This window comes from Crocuta crocuta, unplaced genomic scaffold, assembly GCF_008692635.1.
Source record: "Crocuta crocuta isolate KB4526 unplaced genomic scaffold, BGI_CrCroc_1.0 scaffold167, whole genome shotgun sequence".
Classification (NCBI taxonomy): Eukaryota; Metazoa; Chordata; class Mammalia; order Carnivora; family Hyaenidae; genus Crocuta; species Crocuta crocuta.
Genome location: NW_027532406.1, coordinates 7264025 through 7286140, shown reverse-complemented (window position 1 = coordinate 7286140; position 22116 = coordinate 7264025). Strand labels below are relative to the sequence as shown.

The 22116-nt window shown below is 39.2% G+C and overlaps 2 protein-coding genes across 7 annotated transcripts in view; one reads left to right on the top strand and one right to left on the bottom strand.

Annotated features, from left to right (window-relative positions):
• Positions 1 to 22116, top strand: part of HNRNPH3 (heterogeneous nuclear ribonucleoprotein H3) — a 44025-nt gene that overhangs the window by 10406 nt on the left and 11503 nt on the right. Inside the window, exon 1 of one of the 4 annotated variants that reach the window (XM_077778688.1) lies at positions 21545 to 21722. The exons of 1 other annotated variant lie outside the window; for it this stretch is intronic. The gene's annotated coding sequence lies outside the window, so the exon portion shown is untranslated. Of the gene's footprint in view, positions 1 to 21544; positions 21742 to 22116 lie in introns of those variants that run through there. 2 more of the 4 variants (XM_077778689.1, XM_077778686.1) reach the window with 2 other exon arrangements.
• PBLD (phenazine biosynthesis like protein domain containing) overlaps positions 1 to 22116 on the bottom strand; it is a 43694-nt gene that overhangs the window by 21109 nt on the left and 469 nt on the right. The window contains exons 2-3 of one of the 3 annotated variants that reach the window (XM_077778690.1): positions 5479 to 5530; positions 425 to 544 (exon numbers count right to left, since the gene is read on the bottom strand). The exons of 1 other annotated variant lie outside the window; for it this stretch is intronic. In XM_077778690.1, the coding sequence (XP_077634816.1) occupies positions 425 to 508 (84 nt within the window). In that variant the 5' untranslated portion in view covers positions 509 to 544; positions 5479 to 5530. The remainder of the gene's footprint in view (positions 1 to 424; positions 545 to 5478; positions 5531 to 22116) is intronic. One more of the 3 variants, XM_077778691.1, reaches the window with a different exon arrangement.

The following is a 22116-nucleotide window of genomic DNA, read 5'->3' as shown; positions in this document are numbered from 1 at the left end:
ATTGTCTGAACTATAGCTAAGGTTAAAGATATCCAGCTAAAATCTTTTATGTTAAATATAATATCAGCCATGTCCAGTCACATAAAACTCATCTAATTTCTTTGCCTTCTCATTTGGTGCTCAGTAAATGAAAGCCTGATGGCTAAAAAAGAGCTCTATATCTTTTTTTAAAAAATAGGTTCTAGTTCTTCCTTACATAAGTCTTTACTTTTCTAGACTTAAAGCATCTGGGTGTAGGCATTCTCATCATATAAATTGGTCAAAATCAACTTGCAGACATAAACATTGCTGATATCTATCATTTGACAAAGAACACTCACCAAAGACAAACAGGTGGGTCTGATTGCTTTTTTCTTTTTAAGAAATATTTCATTCTACGGGAATCTAGAATTTCAAGCACTGCACTTCAAAACTAAGTACTTACATTTTCCAGAAGACAGACAGCAGCAGGGTTCCCACGAAATGCTTTTGCTGTAAATGCATCTACTGTGAAAATAGGGAGCTTCATTTTCCTTGCTCTCCAAATAACCAGTAGCTTGCTTTACTTCCAGTTGTTGCAAAAAATCAGGAATTAATGTTTTACTTGGTATACAGAAACAACCAACAATTCCCAGGTACAAAGTCAACAATTGCTCTAACACACCTACATTTAAAGAGAGGTGATACCCTAGTATTTTTAAGTCTCTAAATTGAATTTGTTTTAAAATACTGGATAAATAGAATATTTTAATTCCAAATTCTGTATTGATGTTTATACTGCATGTATACTTAAGAACATAATCATATTCTTTCTTAGAGTAGCCAAACTAGCTTAGGTTATGTTTTTAATGAAGTACATGAAATGTCCATGGGCATATGTGTTGCTTATAGTCTCCTAATGAATATCACAACCCTTTAAAAATAATACATTTTTTCCAACTGTAAAAAATATCCTCATTGTAAAAAACTTGGAAAATTAAAGAGTGACCCACCATGCAAATAAACAAGAATGTTTTTTGTTTTTTTGAGGGTTTTTTTTTTAGACTTAACATAGTAAAGGAGTCTCATGCTTTAATTCTATTATGTTAATACTCAGTTAATTAAGTTTGTGTTATTTTATAAACCTGTAATGGAGACTTTTTTTTTTCACATGGAGACTTTTTTGAGCTCATGTGACAGATTTATTAAAATAAAGCTTTTCATTATAAGAATAATACTTTCTCTTTACTGAAAATCTATAAAATACAGAAAAGCAAGGGTAAAAAAATCTGTACTTCTACTTCATAGAGATAAATTCTGTTAACATTCTGGGTGTTTCTTTTGCTTTACTACAAAGCATGGCTGTTGTCAGAACAATGGATGGATTCCTCTCTCCCAAAGTTATAGAACTTTAAAAAATAAAAAATCCAACAAAGTAGGGAATGCTTTGTTTAAACTAAAAAAAAAAAAAAAAAAAAAGGCACTTTCATGGCTTAATCAGTTAAGTACCAGACTCTTGATATTGGCTTGGGTTGTGATCTCATTGGTCCTGGGATCAGGCCCTACATTGGGCTCTGTGCTAAGTGTGGAGACTGCTTGTGATTCTCTCCCTCTCTCTTCCTCTCTCTCTCTGCCCCTCCCTGCTTGTGCTCTCTCACTCTCTCACTCTCTCAAATAAATAATCACTTAAAACAAAAAGAGGGGTGCCTGGGTGGCTCAGTCGGTTAAGCATTCAACTTCAGTTCAGATCATGATCTCAGGGTTCGTGAGGTGGAGCCCCTCATCCAGCTCACTGCTGTCAACACAGAGCCCACTTCGGATCCTCTGTCCCCCTCTCTCTGTGCCCCTCCGCTGCTCATGCACCCTTGTTGGCTCTTTCTCTCTCAAAAATAAACAAACATTTAAAAAAATATCCTAACATGCATTTCTTGTTCTCAAGAGAATTAAGATAAACAATCTGGGAAGGGCTGCTGGCTGCCCATACCTGGCTGCGGTTCTCTGGGCAACTCCCAGACTATGGATTTCTTTCTTTTTATTTTTTTTAATTACACCAGCATTTTGCTTAACTTTCTTGCCAAATAACAATTTTTTTTAATTGAGGTATAATGTACATAACATGATAGTAATTTCAAGTGTACAACATAATGACTTGGTATTTGTATATATCGCAAAAAGATCAACCACAGTAAGTCTAGTTAACATCTGTTAACCATGCATAGTTATAAAAATTTTGTTCTCATGATGAGAACTTTAAATTTTTTTTTTAATGTTTTATTCATTTCTAGGAGAGAGAGAGAGACAGCGTGAGCAGGGGAGGGTCATAGAGAGAGGGAGTCACAGAATCCGAAACAGGCTCCAGGCTCTGAGCTGGCAGTCCCCACAGAGCCCGACGCGGGGCTCGAACCCACGAACCGCAAGATCATGACCTGAGCTCAAGTCGGACGCTTAACCGACTAAGCCACCCAGGCACCCCTCATGATGAGAACTTTAAGATCTACTTCCAGCAATTGTCAAATATGCACTAACTATAGTCACCATGCTGTACATTACATCCCCATAACATTTATTTTGTAACTGCAAGTTTATACATTTTGACCCTATTCAGTATCTTCAGTAAGTCTGTACCTTTTGACCTGTAACCAATAACATTATTAATATTTTAGATATACAGTTTTTAATCAGAATTTTTACCTTCTTAGCAGAATAACTTGAGTATTTTTGAGAGCACTAAATGCTTCAAAAACATTTTTTTTACAAATAGTTTATTGTCAAATTAGTTTCCACATAATTTTTTTTTTACAAATAGTTTATTGTCATCAAAAACATCATTTTAATAGACTTACAATAAATAGGCTTATAGGTACAAGGTATAGAAATTATTTAACCATTTCCTATTGGTGAATATTTATTTCTAAACTTTTCACTTGTATAGATAATGTAGTGATTGAACTTGTTGAATATCATCTGAGTTTCTGATTCTTTAATTACAAGAGATTCCTAAAAGCAAAATCCCTGGGTCAAAGTACACAGACATCTTAACTTATACATACAGTTAAATTTACCTTCAGAAAGAGTGTACAAAGAAACCAACTTGACAATAAACTATAAAAGAAAAAAAAAAGAGTGTACCAATTTAGAAAGCATATGAGAGCATTCCACCATTGACAATGTGACAAATATATCTTGAGTTTTATTTGTGTTTCTTGGATTATTCTAACCAGACTGAACAGAGCAGAAAGAACCTCTTCTTGTTTTTCATCACTGCTATGATCTCAGTTTCTGGAGCAGTGCCTGGCCCACAATAAATATTTATTGAATTAATTATGTAAGTAAATAGTATGGTGAGTATACATCAAAACTGGAATTTCATACATTGCGAAAAAATACTTAGGGTGATATTCAATTCAGAAGCATCTGCCAGCCAACATTTGTGTTTCAGGAGCATCACTGTTATTATCAGTACATTGCAGTTTGTTCATGCAATTACAGGGAAACTTTATTATAGATTGCCTTTCTTAGTTTAGAAAATTTGAATAGAGAACAAATTAAAGTTCTGATAATAAAGCATAGTTTTCATAAATTTAACAGAATTAATACTATTATGGAAGTCATGTGTGCCAAAAGGAGCACATTTTTAACCTCTTTGAACTTCAGCCCCATTCGTCCAAGCCATTAGCTACATGTTCAATTGGATGAGAAAATAGATATTGAAAAGACTGCTTAATTTTTCCATAATGATCATGAAACATATTTACAAGTTTTAAAAATACATGGTTTGTGGGGCGCCTGGGTGGCTCAGTCCATTAAGTGTCTAACTTTGTCTCAGGTCATGATTTCATAGTTCCTGAGATCAAGTCCCATATCAGGCTCTCCAATCTCAGTGCAGAGCCCACTTCGGATCCTCTGTTTCCCTCTGTCCCTGCCCTCCCCAGCTCATGCTCTCTCTCTCAAAAATAAACATTTAAAAAATGAATGAAATAAATAAAAATACAGTGTTTGTTTAGGGGTGCCTGGGTGACTCAGTTAGTTAAATGTCCTACTCTTGATTTCAGCTCAGGTCATGATCTCCCGGTTCCTCAGATCAAGCCACACATTGGGCTCTGTGCCAACAGCACACAGCCTGCTTGGGATTCTTCCTCTCCCTCTCTCTCTCTGCCCCTACCCCACTCATGCATGCACTCTCTCTCTCTGTTTCTCTCAAAATAAATAAAAATAAGTACATAAGCAAATAAATAAAAGCACAGTGTTACTCTTCTGAAGTTTTCTTAATCTAATTTAGAAAAATAAATTTTGTAACTAAACACTTTGTATATGTTTGTTTATTTATTTATTTTGAGAGAGCGAGACAGATAGCATGAGCAGGGGAGGGTCAGAGAGAGAGGGAGACACAGAATTCCGAAGCAGGCTCCAGGCTCTGGGCTAGCTGTCAGGACAGAGCCCGGCGTGGGGCTCAAACCCATGAACTGTGAGATCATGACCTGAGCCGAAGTTGGATGCTCAACCGACTGAGTCACCCAGACACCCCTGTAACTAAATACTTTGAAGCTTCTAGAAATACTGCATTGCTTCTCAAATGAAAACATTTCTCTTTTTTTTGTTATTTATTTTGAGAGAGCATGCAAGCATGCATGTGTGGGAGAGGGGTAGAGAGAAGAGGGAAAGAGAGAAGGGGGGAGAGAGAGGGAAAGAGAGAGAATCCCAAGCAGCATCTGTACACTCACTAACCTTGAGATCATGACCTGAGCAGAAATTAAGAGTCCACCACTTAAACGACTGAGCCACCCAGGCACCCTGAAAACATTTCTTTAAAGGGAAAAGATTCTCAAAGGCTAATAGACAATGTCATTTGCCTGTTTAATAGCCACTACCTTCGCCTCCATGCACAGCACACTTGCATTTCACTTTTCCTAAAAGAACTCTGATTTTGTTTGGGAAGACAATGTGTCCAGCCCCATCAATGAATTATAAATGGTCTAAGTTAGTCTGGACAGTCTAATTCTCCTTTGCCAGATGCCCATTCTTCCAGATTCTCTTGCAGCTAGAGATGGCCACATGATCTCATTAGGGCAAGTTTGCTGGAGGGATTCTAGAAAAATTTGTTTGCTTTCTGATTGGAAGAGCAGACCTGAGAGGAGAATAGACTGTCACTGCCTCTCTCCTTTTCCCGTTTTGAGTATGTTGCTGATGCCCAGACATTCAACAACCATCTTTTGACCATGAGGTGACAAATATGAGGATGAGAAGCTAACAAACTAGGTGGAAAAGAAAGAGCATGAGTTCGGGGTGATATAGTTAACTGCTAAAGAAATGTTAGAAATTCCTATTTCCAAACTTCTTAAGTAAACAACAGATGTACTTAAGGTTCAAACCCTTATTTGTCCATGTGGTAGCCAAAATAATGGCTCCCCAAAGATGTCCACATCTTGATTCCAAGAACCTGTGAATATGTTATGTTACATACTCACAATGTGAATGGGAAATTAAGGTTGCAGGTAGGATTAAGGTTGCTAATCAACTCACCTCAAAGTAAGAGCAGTCTGGATCATCCAGGTGGATCCAATGTCCCAGAGGTCTGTAAAAGTGGATGAGAGAGGAACACCTGGATGACTCAAGTCAGTTGAGCATTGACTTGATTTTGGCTCAGGTCGTGATCTCACAGTTCATGGGATCAAGCCCTGCGTTAGGCTCACGGAGCCTGCTTAGGATTCTCTCTCTCTCTCTCTCTCTCTCTTTGCCTCTCCTCCAATATTGAGCACCCACATGTGTGCATGCTCTCTCTCAAAAATAAATAAACATTTTTTAAAAAGTGGAAAAGAGAAGCAGAAAAGTCCAAGTGAGAGAGCCTTGAACATGCAGTGCTGCTGGCTTGAAAATAGAAGGAGGAGGGGCACCTGGGTGGCTCGGTCGGTTGAGTGCCTGACTTCAGCTCAGGTTATGATCTGACAGTTTGTGAGTTCAAACCCCGCATCGGGCTCTATGCTGACAGCTTGGAGCCTGGAGCCTGCTTCAGACTCGTGTCTCCTTCTCTGTCTGCCCCTCCCCTGCTCATGTTCTGTGCTCTCTCAAGAATAAATTAACATTAAAAAGCTTTTAAGAAAGAAAAGAAAATAGAGGGAGAAGCCGCTAACCAAGGAATGCAAGTGGCCTTTAGAAATGGAAAAGGCAAGGAAATACATTTTCTCCTAGAGCCATTAGAAAGTTAGGTTAGTCAGTTCAAGATGCCATAATAGGGGCACCTGTGTGGCTCCATCGGTTAAGCGTCCGACTTCAGCTCAGGTCATGATCTCGATCTCACGGTTCGGTTCGTCAGCATGAGCCCTGTCGTCAGCTTGAGCCCTGTTTTGGGGTCTGTGCTGACAGCTAGCTCAGAGCCTGGAGCCTGTTTCAGATTCTGTCTCCCCCCCCCTCACTCTCTCTCTGACCTTCCCCTGCTCACGCTGTCTCTCTCTCCCAGAAATAAATAAAACATTAACTATTTTTTTAAAAGATGCCATAATAAAATACCATAGACTGAGTGGCTTAAACAACAGAAACTGACTTGCTTACGATTTGGAGGCAAGGAAATTGAAGATCAAGGTGCCAACAAATTTGGCTCCTGGTGAGGACTCTCTTTCTGGCTTTTAAACAGCCACCTTCTTGCTGCGTCTTCACATGACAGAGAAGGGAAGCAAGCTCTCTTCTTATAGGAGCACTAACCAAATCATGACGGCCCCACCCTCATAATCTCATCAAATCCTAATTAGCTCCCAAAGGCCATAATCTCCAAATACCATCACATTGGGGGTTACAGCTCTAATACATGAATGGGCGGGAGTGGGGAATTCAGTCCTTAGCAATACCCCTGCCAACACCTTGATTTTAGCCCAGTGAGACCCATTTGGACTCTGATCCCTAAAGTATAAAATAATAAATTTGTGGGGCGCCTGGGTGGGCTCAGTCGGTTAAGCATCTGACTTCAGCTCAGGTCATGATCTCATGGTCTGTGGGTTCGAGCCCCGTGTCAGGCTCTATGCTGACAACTCAGAGCCTGGAGACTGCTTCATATTCTGCATCTCCCTCTCTCTCTGCCCCTCCTCCATTCATACTGTCTGTCTGTCTCTCTCTCTCCCTCTCTCAAAAGTAAATAAACATTAAAATTTTTTAAATTAAAATAATAATAATAAATTTGTGTTGCTGTTAGCCATTAAATCTATGGCAATTTGTTATAGCAGCAATAGGAAATTAAGAGTCCAATAGTCCCATTACTTGCAACCCAACAGAATCCTAACTGCTTTACAAATTTCTAAGAAGAAGAATAATAATAGTTAATGTTTATTGAGTACTTATTATGTGCTAGACATGGTTCTTGGAACATTTACTCTTCAGAACACCCCCATGAGATAAATACTGTTACATATAATCTCGGTCTTCATTTTACAAATAAGTAAATGGAGGCTCCGAAAATTTAAGTAACTTGCCCAAGTCCTACATTTAGGTAATACCTAAGGTTGAACCTAAATAACAGTCAAGCCCTAGAGTCCATGTTCTTAACCACTATGCTTTAGAATATATGCAACGACCAGAATTTGAGAAACTCTCACTTAAGAAACTAAAATCTCACTTGCTTGAAATTGTAAACTATCACTGCAAACGAGATATTTTGTCTTAAGTGTGAAAATAATTTTTTAAATCACTGAAATGAAAACTCAGAACTTTGGGGTACCTGACTGGTTCAGTCAGTTAAGCATCTGACTCTTGATTTCCCTTCAGGTGATGATCTTACAGTTCATGGGTTTGAGCCCCACATCAGGCTCCACACTGAAAGTGTGGAATCTGCCTGGGATTCTCTCTCTCTCTCTCTCTCTCTCTCTCTCTCTCTGTCCCACCCTCCCTCCCTCCCTCCCTTTCTGCCTCTTCCTCCACCCTCTCTGCCCCTTTCCTTCTCTCTCTGCCCTTTCCCCTCTTGCTTTCTCTCTCTCTCTGCCCCTTCCCCTTTCATTCTCTCTTCTCTCTCAAAATAAAGAAATAAACTTTTAAAAAATCAGAACATTAAAATTCTCTTAGAATTTACAGACACTCAAGAATACAAAGGACCTTGGTATAAGAAACATTGGAATTTTTTGACATAACATAGTGTTATATTAGTTGTGGGTGTACAATAGAGTGATTCACCAATTCTGTACATTATTCAATGCTCATCATGATAATTGTATTCCTAATCTCCTTTACTTATTTCACCCATACCCCCCCCCCCCCCCTTCCCTCTGGTAGCCATCAGTTTGTTCTCTATAGTTGAGTCTGTTTTTCAGTTTGTCTCTTTATTTTCCTTTGTTCATTTGTTTGTTTCTTAAATCCACATGTGAGTGAAATCATATGGTATTTGTTGTTCTCTCATTGATTTATCTCACTTAGCATTATACCCCATAGATTGTTGCCAATGGCAAGATTCCATTCTTTTTATGGCTGAATAATATTCCATTGTCTATATATACCATATCTTCTTTATCCATTCATCTATTGATGAGCACTTGGGCTGCTTCTGTAATTTAGCTATTGTAAATAATGTTTCAATAAATATTGGGGTGCATATATCCTTTCAAAACAGTATTTTCTTGTTCTTTGAGTAAATATCCAGTAGTGGAATTACTTTAATATATGGTCATTTTATTTAAAAAATTTTGGGGAACCTCCACACTGTCCTTCACAGTGGCTGTATCAGTTTGCATTCCCACCAACAGTGCATGAGGGTTCCCCTTTCTCCACATCATCACCACTACTTCTTGTTTTTTTGGTTTTTAATTTTAGCCATTCTGACATGTGTGAGGCGATATCTCATTGTGGTTTGATTTGTATTTCTCTGATGATAAGTGATGTAGAGCATATTTTCGTGTGTGTGTTGGCCATCTGTGTCTTCCTGGGAGAAATGTTTGTTCATGTCTTCCGCCCATTTTTTACATGGATTATTTGTGGAAGTTTTTTGGTGTTGAGTTATATATGTTCTTTGTGTATTCTGGATACTAACCCTTTATTGGATATGTCATTTGCAAATATCTTCTCCCATTCAGAGTGTTGTCTTTTAGTTTTGTTGATTGTTTTTTTCACTGTCCAGGAGCTTTTTAATCTTATATTGTCCCAATAGTTTATTTTTGCTTTTGTTTCCCTTGCTTCAGGAGACATACCTAGAAAAATGTTGTTATGACCAATATCAGAGAAATTACTGTCTGTGCTCTCTTCTAGGATTTTTATGGTTTCAGATCTCACAGTTAGATCCTTAATCCATTTGAGTTCATTTTTGTGTAAGAGAGTGGTCCAGTTTCATGCTTTTGTATGTAACTGTCCAGTTATCCCAACACCATTTGTTGAAGAGACTGTCCTTTTCCCATTGCAAATTCTTGCCTCCTTTGTTGAAGATTAATTATCATATAATCATGGGTTTATTTCTAGGCTCTATTCTGTTTCATTGAGTTTTGTGTCTATTTTTTGTACCAGTTATACATTTTGATTACTACAGCTTTGGAGTAATTTTGTTCTTCTTTTTCAGATTGCTTTGGCTATTCAGGATCTTTGGTGGTCCCATAGAAATTTTAGAATATTTTGTTCTAGCATAGTCAAAAATGCCATTGATATTTTGATAGGGATTGTATTACATCTGTAGATTGCTATGGGTAGTATGAACATTTTAATTATATTCATTCTTCCAATCCATGAGCATAGAATATCTTTCCATTTGCTTGGAAAGATTCAATTTCTTTCATCAATGTTTTATAGTTCTCAGAGTACAGGTCTTTTACCTCCTTGGTTAAGTTTATTCCTAGGTCTTTTACTATTTTGGGTGCAATTGCAAATGGGATATTTTCCTAATTTCTTTGAAATGCTAGAATTTGAAAACAAATGTGTCATTTTATCATTTATGAAAAATGTGTAAAATTCCAAGAAAAAGCCTAAAAGAAATGCTAGAAACTGTATTGTCTTAAGCAAGCAAGACTTATTTCTCATTACATAAAAACAGTTGTTCACCAAGTGTAGGGGTTTGTTTGTTTGTTTTGTTTTTTAAGAGAGAGAGAGTGAGAGTGCAAGAAGGAAAGAAGGGCAGAGGGAAAGGTAGAAATTGAGGGGGAGGGGTAGAATCCTAACCAGGCTCCATGCTCAGCCCAATGCAGAGCTCAATCCCATCACCCTGGGATCATGACATGAGCTGAAACCAAGAGTCAGACGTTGAATGAACTGAGCCATCCAGAAGCCGCAATTCTGCTACATCTAAAATCTGAGAAATGTTGTTCTAGAACAAATAAAAAAGCTTAAGAAACTTACACTTGGTCAGGGCACCAGGGCAGCTCAGTCACTTAAGCATCTGACTCTTGATTTCAGCTGAGGTCATGATCTCACAGTTTGTGAGATCAAGCACCAAGTTGGACTCTGCATTACAGCATCGAGTCTGCTTGGGGTTCTCTCTTTCTCTCTCTGCTCCTTGACAGCTCAAGCTCTCTCTCTCTCTCTCTGCCTCTCTCTCAAATATAAATAAACTTAAATTTTTTTTTTTAAAGAATGCAACAGAATCATCTTTGGGGCATTTGTTAAAACACAGATTACTGAACTTTATGCCCAGAATTTCTGATTTCATAAGTCTGAGATGGGGCACAAGAATTTACATTTTTTTTCTTTTCTTTTTTTTAAATATTTTTATTTTATTTCTAGGAGAGAGAGAGAGAGAGAGAGAGACAGCGTGAGCAGGGGAGGGGCAGAGAGAGAGGGAGACACAGACTCTGAAACNGGCCCCTTTTTTTTTTTTTTTTAACTTTTTTTAAAGTGAGTTTTTAATAATCAGTTTAGTATATGAATATAATCTCCTTATAAACAATAAGATAGTACAGAAAAAAACTAAAATCCCATCTGACAATTCCCTGTCCCACAACTTCCCCAGAGATCCATCAGGTTTGCTTTTGAGAAGTGTGGACACTTTCCTGAATTCTTTCTTTTTTTATTTGAGAGAGAGAGAGCATGTGTAGGAGAGAGGGGCAGAGAGAGAGAGAGAGACACAGAGAGAGAGAGACAGAGAGAGAGAATCTCAAGCAGGCTTCACATTCAGCACAGAGACAAATATGGAGCTGATCCCACGACCCTAGGATCATGACCTGAGTTAGACACCCAACCAATTGAGCCACCCAGGCATCCCAACACTTTCCTGAATTCTAATCTACCAAGTAAATGTAGAGAAATCATAAGCCTCACATTCAAATAGCTTAGTCACTAAACCTGCCCATGGATGTGCCCGGGAACACTAATGCTTATTTGTCCCTCTGTAATACTCTTTGTTTACAGTCTCCTGGGGTTACAGACAACAGAAAGTTGATTCCTGTTATTCCCTAGCTCTTAGCACCAAAGAACCCACTTAGCTTTTGCTTATGACTGCTGCCTCAAAACTAGGCTGCTCATTAGTAAATTCCAGTTTACTTCCTTGAAAATGTAAAATACTTAAGAATAGAGTACTGGCATTCAAAATGTACATGAACACTGTCTATATTACTAGCTGGTAAAAAGAAAATAACTATAAAAAGGAATTACAATTATAGATAAAATAAATTTTAAATCAAAATTTGGAAAAAAATTTATGTTTAGTTTCATCTAGCGAAGATTATATATATACATATATATATATGTGGCATTCTATTACTTTGTGTTTACTTTTATGCATATTTCCTAGACTTAATATAGCTCTGGAACACTGCCTTTGCTAAAATATTAACCTGGTTTTGTTAAAATAATAACCTGGTTTTGAATTCCTCACCTATGTTTATGTTCAAACACCCACTATTTTGGAATTTTTCACATTTCTGTTGAAGTTTATGGTTCTCATCATTATGACATACTATTTATCAACCAAAACTTTTAAGAATTTAATGTTCATTTATTTTTGAAATAGAGAGACAGGGCATGAGAGGGGGAAGGGCAGAGAGAGGGAGACACAGAATCCTAAACTGGCTCAAGACTCAGAGCTGTCAGCAGAGCCTGACATGGGGCTCTAACTCATGAACCCCAAGATCATGACCTGAGCTGAAGTCGGATGCCTAATTGACTCACCCAGGTATCCCTCAACCAAATTTTTAAAAAATAGTTTGACTACTTGAAAATAAGACCCACACTCTTGCCTCCTAAGAAGTCAAAGGAGTTAGAGTGAACTGAAGAAAATAGGTTATAAATTGGTGTTATGATTCTTTCCAAGTAAGAAAAACCTGATTCAGCACTTGGTTTACAGTAGTAAAACTTTTGAACATACGCCAACAATTGCTTAGGCTCTTTCTACTGCTTTATAAAGAAGATATATTTGACTATCCAACTATACTGCATATTTATATTTTGAATTCTGAATCTTTGGATAGTCTCACAGTTAAAGACATCAATCTTTTTGTAAAGCACTGGTGAAATTTGCTCTATCTTGAAATTAATGTGGAAAAGCGGATATACAGAGTCTCTAGAGAAAAATACTATCTATCTCTCTATGACATACTACTTGGATTTAATTTAGCAATGGTGGGAAATAGTAGGTTTTTTAATATTATGGATCTTATTATCTTATGAATAAGTAAACAAAATAATAACTCTTAAAAACTTTCAGCTTTCTCTATATATATACTTCTGTTCTCTTTATGTACACTTACAAATGCATTTTTACAGAAATATATGCATATTCTTTATATACATTCATATATATGATATATAAAGTATATATCATATATATGCAAATTCATATATGGATATAAAATATGTAGTTAACACAAAAGAAAGCAGTAATGTAGGATTAGAGGAACAAAAAAGACATGACATGTAGAAAATAAACAGCAAATGACAAACTTAAACCCTACCTTATCAGTAACTACATCAAATGTATATGGAATAAACTCTCTAATCAAAAGGCAGATGTCCGCAGAATTAATTTTTTTAAAAAATGATCTCACTATGCTTTCTTCAAGAGAGACACTTTCTTAATTTTTAAATTTTATTTATTTTAAAAAAATTTTTTTAACATTTATTTATTTTTGGGAGACAGAGCATGAACAGGAGAGGGGCAAAGGTAGGGTGGGGTGGGGAACATAGAATCCGATGCAGGCTCCAGCCTCTGAGCTGTCAGCACACAGCCTAATGAGGGGCTTGAAAACATGGACCATGAGATCATGACCTGAGCCTAAGTCAGACATTTAACCAGCTGAGCCACCCAGGTGCCCCTAAATTTTATTTAAATCCAAGTTAGTTAACATATAGTGTAATAATGATTTCAAGAGTAGAATTTAGTGATTAATTACTTACATATAACACCAGCGCTCATCCCAACAAGTGCCCTCCTTAATGCCCATCACCTATTTAGCCCATCCTTGGACACAACACCCTTCCAGCAACCCTCAGTTTGTTCTCTTTAAGAATCTCATATGGTTTGCGTCCGTCTCTCTTTTTTATTTTATTTTTCCTTCCCTTACCCCATGTTCATCTGTTTTGTTTCTTAAATTCCACATGAGTGAAATCATATATCTATCTTTCTCTGGCTGACTTACTTTGCTTAGCATAATAAACTTTAGTTCCATCCATGTTGTTATAAATGGCAAGATTTCATTATTTTTGATTGCCAAGTAATATTTCAGTGTGTGTGTGTGTGTGTGTGTGTGTGTGTGTGTGTGTGTGTGTACCACATTTTTTTTAATATACTAGTCAGTCAATGGACATTTGGGCTCTTTCCATAATTTGGCTATTGTTAATAGTGCTCCGATAACATTGGGGTGCATGTACCCCTTAAAATCAGCATTTTCGTATCCTTCAGATAAATACCTAGTGGTGCAATTGTTGGGTTGTAGGGTAGTTCTATTTTTAATTTTTTGAGGAACCTCCATATTGTTTTCCAGAGTGCCTGTACCAGTTTTCATTCCCACCAGCAGTGCAAAAGGGTTCTTCTTTCTTTGCATCCTCACCGACATCTGTTGTTGCCTGAATTGTTAATTTTAGCCATTCTGACAGGTGTAATATGGTATCTCATGGAGAGACATGCTTTAAATTCATAGACACAAATAGGTTGAAAGTAAAAGAATGGGAAAAAGTTATGCCATACAAAGAGTAACCAAAAGAGAGTTGGAGTGACTATACTAATATCAGACAAAATAGACTTTAAGACACAAGTTGTTACTGGAGACAAAGACATTTTATAATGATAAAAGGATCAATTCATTAGGAAGATGTAACAATTATGAACACATATGCACCTAACAGAACCCCAAAACACATGAAGAAAAAACTGACAGAATTGGAGAAATAAACAATGTAATAATAATAGAGATTTCAAAGTCTACTTTTCAATAATAGAACAATGAGACAGAAGATCAGGAAGGAAACAGAAGACTTTAATAACACTATAAACCAACTAGACTTAACAGCCATCTATACAACATCCCCCAACAACAGTAAGTAACACATTTTCTCAAGTGCACATGGAACATTCTCCAAAATAAATTACATGTTAGGCCAAAAAACAAGTCCCTTAATTCTTTTTTTAAGTTTATTAAGTCCCAGGGGCACCTGGGTGGCTCAGTTGGTTAAGCATCCAACTCTTGATTTCAGCTCAGATCATGATCTCATGGTTTCATGAGTTTGAGCCCCAAGTCGGGCTCTGTGTTGACAGTACAGAACCTGCTTGGGATTCTCTCTTTCTCTCTCGGCCCCTCCCCCACCTTTCTATCTCTCAAAATAAATAAACATTTAAAAATAAATATTTCTTGAAGACATCCTCTTATATCTATCCTTACTGTTGTAGTTTAAGGCCTCATCATCTCTGCTGAGCCTTTTCCTAGTCTTCTGTCTTCTGTCAACATCCACCCTTCATACTTCAGCCAAAAGTACATAATCTGAGGTTGATCTCAATCTAAGAATAAAGCCAAGCTCTACAGGGTAGCATAAAAACTCCCCCAAGATCTGGTTACTACCTACACCCTTCATTTATTTTACAATGCTCCAACTGCTTGAAGTTCCCACTTCTATCAAATTATCTCCTGCCTCCATGCCTTGAATCTTACTGTGTCCTCAGCTTTGAATGCCTTTTCTATCTTTTATAGCCCAGCTAAATTTTACTTATTATCCAACTCTTAGCTCAGGAGTTATTTCCTTCAGAAAGCTTTCTCTGAAACCCTAGGTTGTGCTAATGGTATTACTCTATGCTTCTCAAACACTCTATGCTTACCTTATTTGAGTACTTGCTATAGTTTAATATATTTATTTAATGAAATGTACCTATATGCTCCTCAATTTCCATTGTATTAACAGCAACTGTGTCTGCCTATATTAGAAAAACAGCAGTACATACATGTGACATTTATTCTGTCCAGAGGTGATACTTCGTATTCATATGAGTTCACAGATTTCCTTGGAGTAATTTGCTGCCCTGCAACACAGTGCTTAGGACACCATACTTAATAAATAAATATATATATATTTTAATTTCACTGTTGAAATGAATTCAACAAGAATGAGCCACATTTATTAAACAATGACATGACACACATGAAAGAGGATAGGACTAGAATTATTATTTTAGCTACTAATCTCTATCCTATATAACAACCTAACAACCCACTTTAGAGACTGAAAACTGAGGTTCAGAAAAGTTAAATGCCTCAGAATCAAGCAGCTGGAAGGGAAGTGTAAAAGGTGAGATTAGAACCAAAGCCTCAATTATGAAGACCATTCTAAGTTTTGCCATTGATTTTCTTTGTAAAATTTGAAGCATTAATTTATCTCTTGGTTCTTCTATTTTTGGTCCATAAAATAATAACTTTGCTAGCCTGTATTGAAAACTAGTTATTTAAAGTGCTCTACCCCCTGGGGTGCCTGGGTGGCTCAGTCGGTTAAACATCCGACTTCGGCTCAGGTCATGATCTCACAGTTTGTGGGTTCGAGCCCTGCGTTGGGCTATGTACAGACAGCTAGCTCAGAGCTTGGAGCCTGTCTTCGGATTCTGTGACTCCCTCTCTCTCTGACCCTCCACTGCTCACGCTGTCTCTCTCTCTCAAAAAATAAATAAAACATTTAAATAAATAAAGTGCTCTATCCCCAATATAACCATCATTGTTTGTACATTGAGAAAGAGAGATACATATATAATGAAAATTGTATTTTCATCTACCAGTCAGAAACTGAAAATCATGTGTGTGGCTTAACAGTTTGCTACTGTATTATCTGTGCTGTTTCTAAGTTATTAATGTACTTATGACACATTAAAAGCTGTACGATAATTTGATCTAAATTCCTACAGAGCTATCTTTTTGTAGCTGTTGTCCCTATTCTTCACAATAATCCACTAGAACAGGGAGAATGTTCAATACTTCTAATTATTTCCAAAAACTAGAAAAAGGTGTGTTAGGTGCTTTCTTCCTTTTCAGTTTCCATTTGTTTACTTAATGTATAATTAAAATTGGATGAGACCTTTTGGTTTTACTAGTCCCAGAATAAAGTTAAAAGTGACTTAAAGAGGGGCGCCTGGGTGGCTTAGTCAGTTAAGCGTCTGACTTTCACTTAGGTCATGATCTCGCGGTTCGTCAGTTCGAGCCCCGCATCGGGCTCTGTGCTGACAGCCAGCTCAGAGCCAGGAGCCTGTTTCAGTCTGTGACTCCCTCTCCCTCTGACCCTCCCCTGCTCACGCTGTCTCTCTCTCTCTCTCTCTCTCCTAGAAATAAAAACATTAAAAATAAATAAATAAATAAATAAAAGTGACTTAAAGAAACAAAAAGTATCAAGAATGTAAACTATGTAATTAAGCACTGTCTTGAGAAATAATTCTGAATCATGACAAGATCACTGCGTTCCAAAGACAATTGATAAATATGATATAAATCAAAGAACAAGTATTTTACAAAACCTTAGTAAGACAGATTTAGTGTTCAAATAGCATGAATTATTTTAATTAAACACACTCCTAGAAACTTATTTGTGGGTTTTACTACCTTTTTTAGCTTATTTGCTTTTCATAATGGCAAAAAAGATTATGGTAAAATCCAGTTTTTATGTTATTTTAGAATGTTATTGGGGGTATGTGAACAACTATCTTAATAATTTTTAGTGACTGTGTCTTCCACTCTCAGCAGGGTGCAGTCTCTTTCAATTTCTCTTTTTCTTTCTCTGGGCTCTGCATGGAATTTTCCTCTCCTCTTCATCCTGATGGTGTAATACATGATTACATGTTTGTTGTCTTGTTTTCCTCTGGGAGTGTGGATACTTCTGTTTCCTCTCCTTTTTCATCTCTTCTCTCATTATGGCCTCCAACAAGATCCTCTCCAGAGTCCCTCTGAACTCTGTACCAATAGAAAAGCACTGAAATGACGGAAAGAAAGACAAAGAGAAAGCAAAATCCCAAAAGCAGCTGGGAGCCGTTAGACCTAACCATCTCTATGGAAACAATTCCATAGAGATCAATCTGGAAACAATTCTGTAGGGATCACTGGTGCAGTGGTGAACCAATCTCACTAAGACTTACAGGATTCAATTTGTCAATGGGAATAGTAGACAGACTTTTTTTTCTTTTGAGAAAAACAGTAAAATAGAAAGCCAAATAAAAATTAGGTTTGCCCCTGGGGCACCTGGCTGGCTCAGTCAGTGGAGTGTGCAACTCTTGATCTCAGGGTGTGGGTTTAAGCCCCATACTGGGTGGAGAGAGTACTTTAAAAAAAAAAACTTTTCAAAACTTACACTTGCCTCAAAATTAGTGTACTTTTTTTTTAATCCTTATTTTTTATTTTTGAGAGAGAAAGCACGAGGGAGGGGCAGAGAGAGGGGGGGACAGAGGATAAAAAGTGGACACTGACAGGACTCCTAATACAGGACCTGAATTCACAAACCATGAGATCACGATCTGAACTGAAGTCAGATGCTCAGACTGAGCCACCCAGGTGCCCCTAGTGTACTTTTTCTTTAATTCAAAGCTTCCTACTTGCTGTAATAAAAAAGCAAAAGGAATACATGTACTAATTTCAAGTCCTTCGTAAGGATTCACACTGGCAAACAGCAAAGTGCACAATATATAGGAATTGTGACCAAAACACAAAGAAAACATTGCAGTTCAGTGGTGAAAAGTCATTAGGATAATTTAAGGATTGTGGCCCATAACCATACAAATTAAGTATGTGGAAAGAATGCCAAACTCAACAGGCACTAAGTGTATTATTTGAATTCAGGCAAGAGGGTAAAAGGGATTACAGCATTCCATCTGCCAAATCAAGTGAAAGACTGAAAAGGTGAAGTAGTGATGTAACTAGAACACAGGAAGAACTCCATCTGAACTCCATTTTTTTTTGAAGGGAGGGGCTCAAGGTGTCAGTGACACCAGTACATCAAGTTTCAGGCCTCCTTAAAAGTCTCCAGCCAGGGCAAATGGGTAGCTCAGTTGGTTAAGCGACCAACTTCAGCTCAGGTCACGGATCTCACAGTTCAGGAGTTTGAGCCCCATGTTGGGCTCTGTCCTGCCGGCTTGGAGCCTGCTTCTGCCTGCTTCAGATTCTGTGTGTCTCTCTCTGCCCCTCCCCAGCTTAGGGTCTCTCTCTCTCATCAATCAACCAATCAACCCATCATTTAAAAAAAGTCTCTAGCCAATGAACAACATGTTACCTGCAGGTGTCCTGAGATGGTAATGTTTGTTAAGTAACTTCAATTCTCCTAAATGATACTGGTTCCCTTAATGCATGGTTAGGTTATTTGCAACCCCAGGAAGGTCTAGACTACTTTAAGACCCTAGCCCCTAGAGTAAAACCATTTTGATTCAAATCCTAGGTGTATGACCATCACTAGGTGTATGACCTTGAGCAACTTTTGCACTTCTTCTTTTTTTAAATATTTCTTTATTTAGAGAGAAAGAGAGCACAAGTGGGGGGGGGGAGCCGAGAGAGAGGGAGAGAGAAACCTAAGCAGGCTTCACGCTGTCAGTAACAGAGCCCAACTTGGGGCTCAAACCCATGAACCATGAGATCATGATCTGAGCAGAAATCAAGAATCAGACACACTTAAACCACTGAGCCACTCAGGTGCCCCAACTTTTGTACTTCTAAACTCAGGCACCTCATCCGTAAAATGGGGACAATAATTATCCTTTAGGTTGTAAGGAGTCAGTGAATTGAGCACAGAACTAGCTCAAGCAAGCTCTTAATAAATATGAACCATAATGTTATGTTATCCAGGTTTTGTTTTCCTGTATCTTGTAATGATGACCACACTGTCCCATCCCCCTTTCTCCAAGAGGTATTTTGGGCGAGTGGGCTCAAGAAAATCAGGACATGATGACCCAGCCAATTCTTACTGTCTCACACTTGTCTTAAGCAAGTTTGAGGCCGAATTAAACCATAAATGGAAGTTTCCATTATATGCAGGTAACTAACTGGCCTCCTGCCTAAACCATTGCAGATCTCATGGGTAAAAAATTATTCAAGCTTCTCCACTGCTAATATCCCTTATACTCCATCAAGGGCTTCCCAACTTCTGTAGTAGAAAGTACAAAGTCTTTGGCTGGATATTAAAGGTCTGTAACTTAGTATTGCTGGGGTTTTGGGATGATGGTGGGGTTCAGAGCCGAGAGCCAAAAAAGAATTCCTGAAGATATCTTTGGTGCAAAAAGGTGATTTTATTAAAGCACAGGACAAGATCCATGGGCACAAAGATGCACTGGGGTTGTGCAGAGTGACTGCTTATATACTGTGGAGTTGGGGGAGGTGAAGTGAAAATTTCTTAAAGGGATTTCCATGTGCTAAAGAGGATTTACAGATTACTGGAGGCCTAGCTATTGTCAAACTAAGGTTGTTCTTCCCTTTAGCAAAGCATTATCATTAAGGTAGTAGGGAGTTCCTGGAGGTTATACTATTGATGAGATAATTGTAGACTGATGGAGACTTTATCAGTTTAACCATTTGTTTTCTGTCCTTTCCTTCGTTCTTGGGCAGCCAAGAGTGCCTGTGGACTATCACACATATCCCACCTGGGGTTGGGGGGGGTGGGAGGGTGGGGATTGTGCTAGTTTGTGCTTAGCCCTCAGCTTGCCTTACTATCCCTCAACAGCATTATCCACATTTTCAACTATAGGAACATCCCTGTGTTCAAATTCATTTCCTTCCCTCCTTTGCACTTGATGAACAGTTCCTACGTTTGCACTTGCATTGATCTCTTTACCAGGACTGCCCTGCACCCTTCCACAGAAATTTGGCTTGCAATTTTTTTTTAATTAAAAAAAAAAAAAANCAGCCATGGGGGCGCCTGGGTGGCTTAGTCGGTTAAGCGTCCGACTTTCGCTTAGGTCATGACCTCGCGGTTCGTGGGTTCGAGCCCCGCGTCGGGCTCTGTGCTGACTGCCAGCTCAGAGCCTGGAGCCTGTTTCAGTCTGTGACTCCCTCTCTCTCTGGCCCTCCACTGCTCACGCTGTCTCCTCTCTCCTCTAGAAATAAATAAAACAATTTAAAAAAAAAAAGCCATAACGTGTCACTAAAGACCTCGGTGGTAGGACAGCACAACCATAAAGTGTTAGGTGTCACTTGTACTGCAATTTTCAAGAGCGCAAAGCCCTCTTTATAAAACAACCCTAAATTGTCAGTCTTAAGCACCTGATCTATGCCGGAGGTTATGAAGTGGGAGAGATGAAACTAACAAACAAAAAATAACAAATGGACTCCTCAGTAAGGAGAACAAACTGGTGGTTGCCAGAGGGGAGGTGGGTGAAATAGAGAAAGGGGATTAAGAGATACAAGCGTCCATTTATAAAACAAGTCACAGAGATGAAAAGCCCAGAAAAGAATCCAGTCAATATTGTAATAACGTTATATGTAACAGATGGTGACTACAGTTTTCCTGGGAAGCAGAGTAGTATATACATAATTACCAAATCATTGTATACCTGAAACTAATGTAACACTGCATGTTAATTATACGTCAATAAAGGGGAGAGATGAAAAGCAAGAGAATGGCAAAGGCAAGAAGAGAAAGCGAGTAACTTTCTCGTGGGACTACTGCGGCGGGTGGTTATCAAGCCCCCCAGGGAGTAGGCCGGCCTGAAGGGAGGGGTCGGAGCCCCGGCGCCCCAGAGCCACTACAGGGAAGGAAGAGCCCCAGGTTAGAAGCGGAATGGGGGCCACATTGGTGTCTTCGCAGAGGGGAAACAGTATTTTTACCGCATAACGCAAACCGGACAAGGAAATCTCTCCCCGCATTTGGCCTCCGTATCACGTGGTATCCCTCCCACCAGGTGACGCTGGGGTAAGGGTGGGGACTCTACCGAATTTGGTTTTGGCGGGGACAGAGTACCGGAAAACTTTTCCAAACTGCGACACCATGGTTCCTTCAACACACACTGGCTGTAACTACCACTTCACATCCTCCCCGAATAAGCAGAAAGGTGAACTCTAAGCATTTAACAGTTTTACAGTAATCTGTGCGTCTAACTACACTACCTCTCAGCCTCTCTCCACCTCTTCCCCCAACAAATTGGTCAGCCCACCAGCGCGCAAGCGCACTTCTTGCCGCCAGCGCCAAGGCGGGAGCGAATCACAGGTCTCGCGAGAGCTGGCAGGCTGGTCTTCTTTGCTCTCGCCCCACCCCCTCCTTCTCGCTCGCTCTCTCCCATCCCCCCAAGCCAGTCGCTCTGCTGCGCAGCTCCCTTAGCGGTTGCCACCGCCTGAGACGGTTGGAAGAACCGTTGTTGCGAGCGCTACACGAGGCGAACGACTGCTTCCACTTCACGACCGATCTCTCGAGCACCGGCGTCGGTGTTACTGTCGCCCGACAGGGTATCTGAAGTAAAAGGGGGTAGGTTGGGCTGGTGGTTTCGAGAGCGGAGTNAGGCAGTCACACTGTGCCTCCTAGGCGATCTCCCACTTCAAGGAGGGCGGCCTGCCGGGGGGAGGACTTGCTGAGGTGAAATTCTTTGGATGAAACTGAGGTCCGAAGTGGGGGTCATCCAGCGTTTCCCCTCTTTCCCTGCTGGTTTGGCCTCCGCCATTTTGGGTACGGTGGCGCGGCCACCTCGGCCTCCCGCCCTTCCTCTTTCTTTCTACTTTTTGCCCCTCAGCTTCTGAAAACTGATTTAGAAGGCCGGGGGTAGGTCAAAGCGCCCCGGAAGGGGAGCGAAGCGAGCAGGGAAAGGCTGGGCACTTGGGTGGGGGGGAGGGTCTGGCTGGGGGG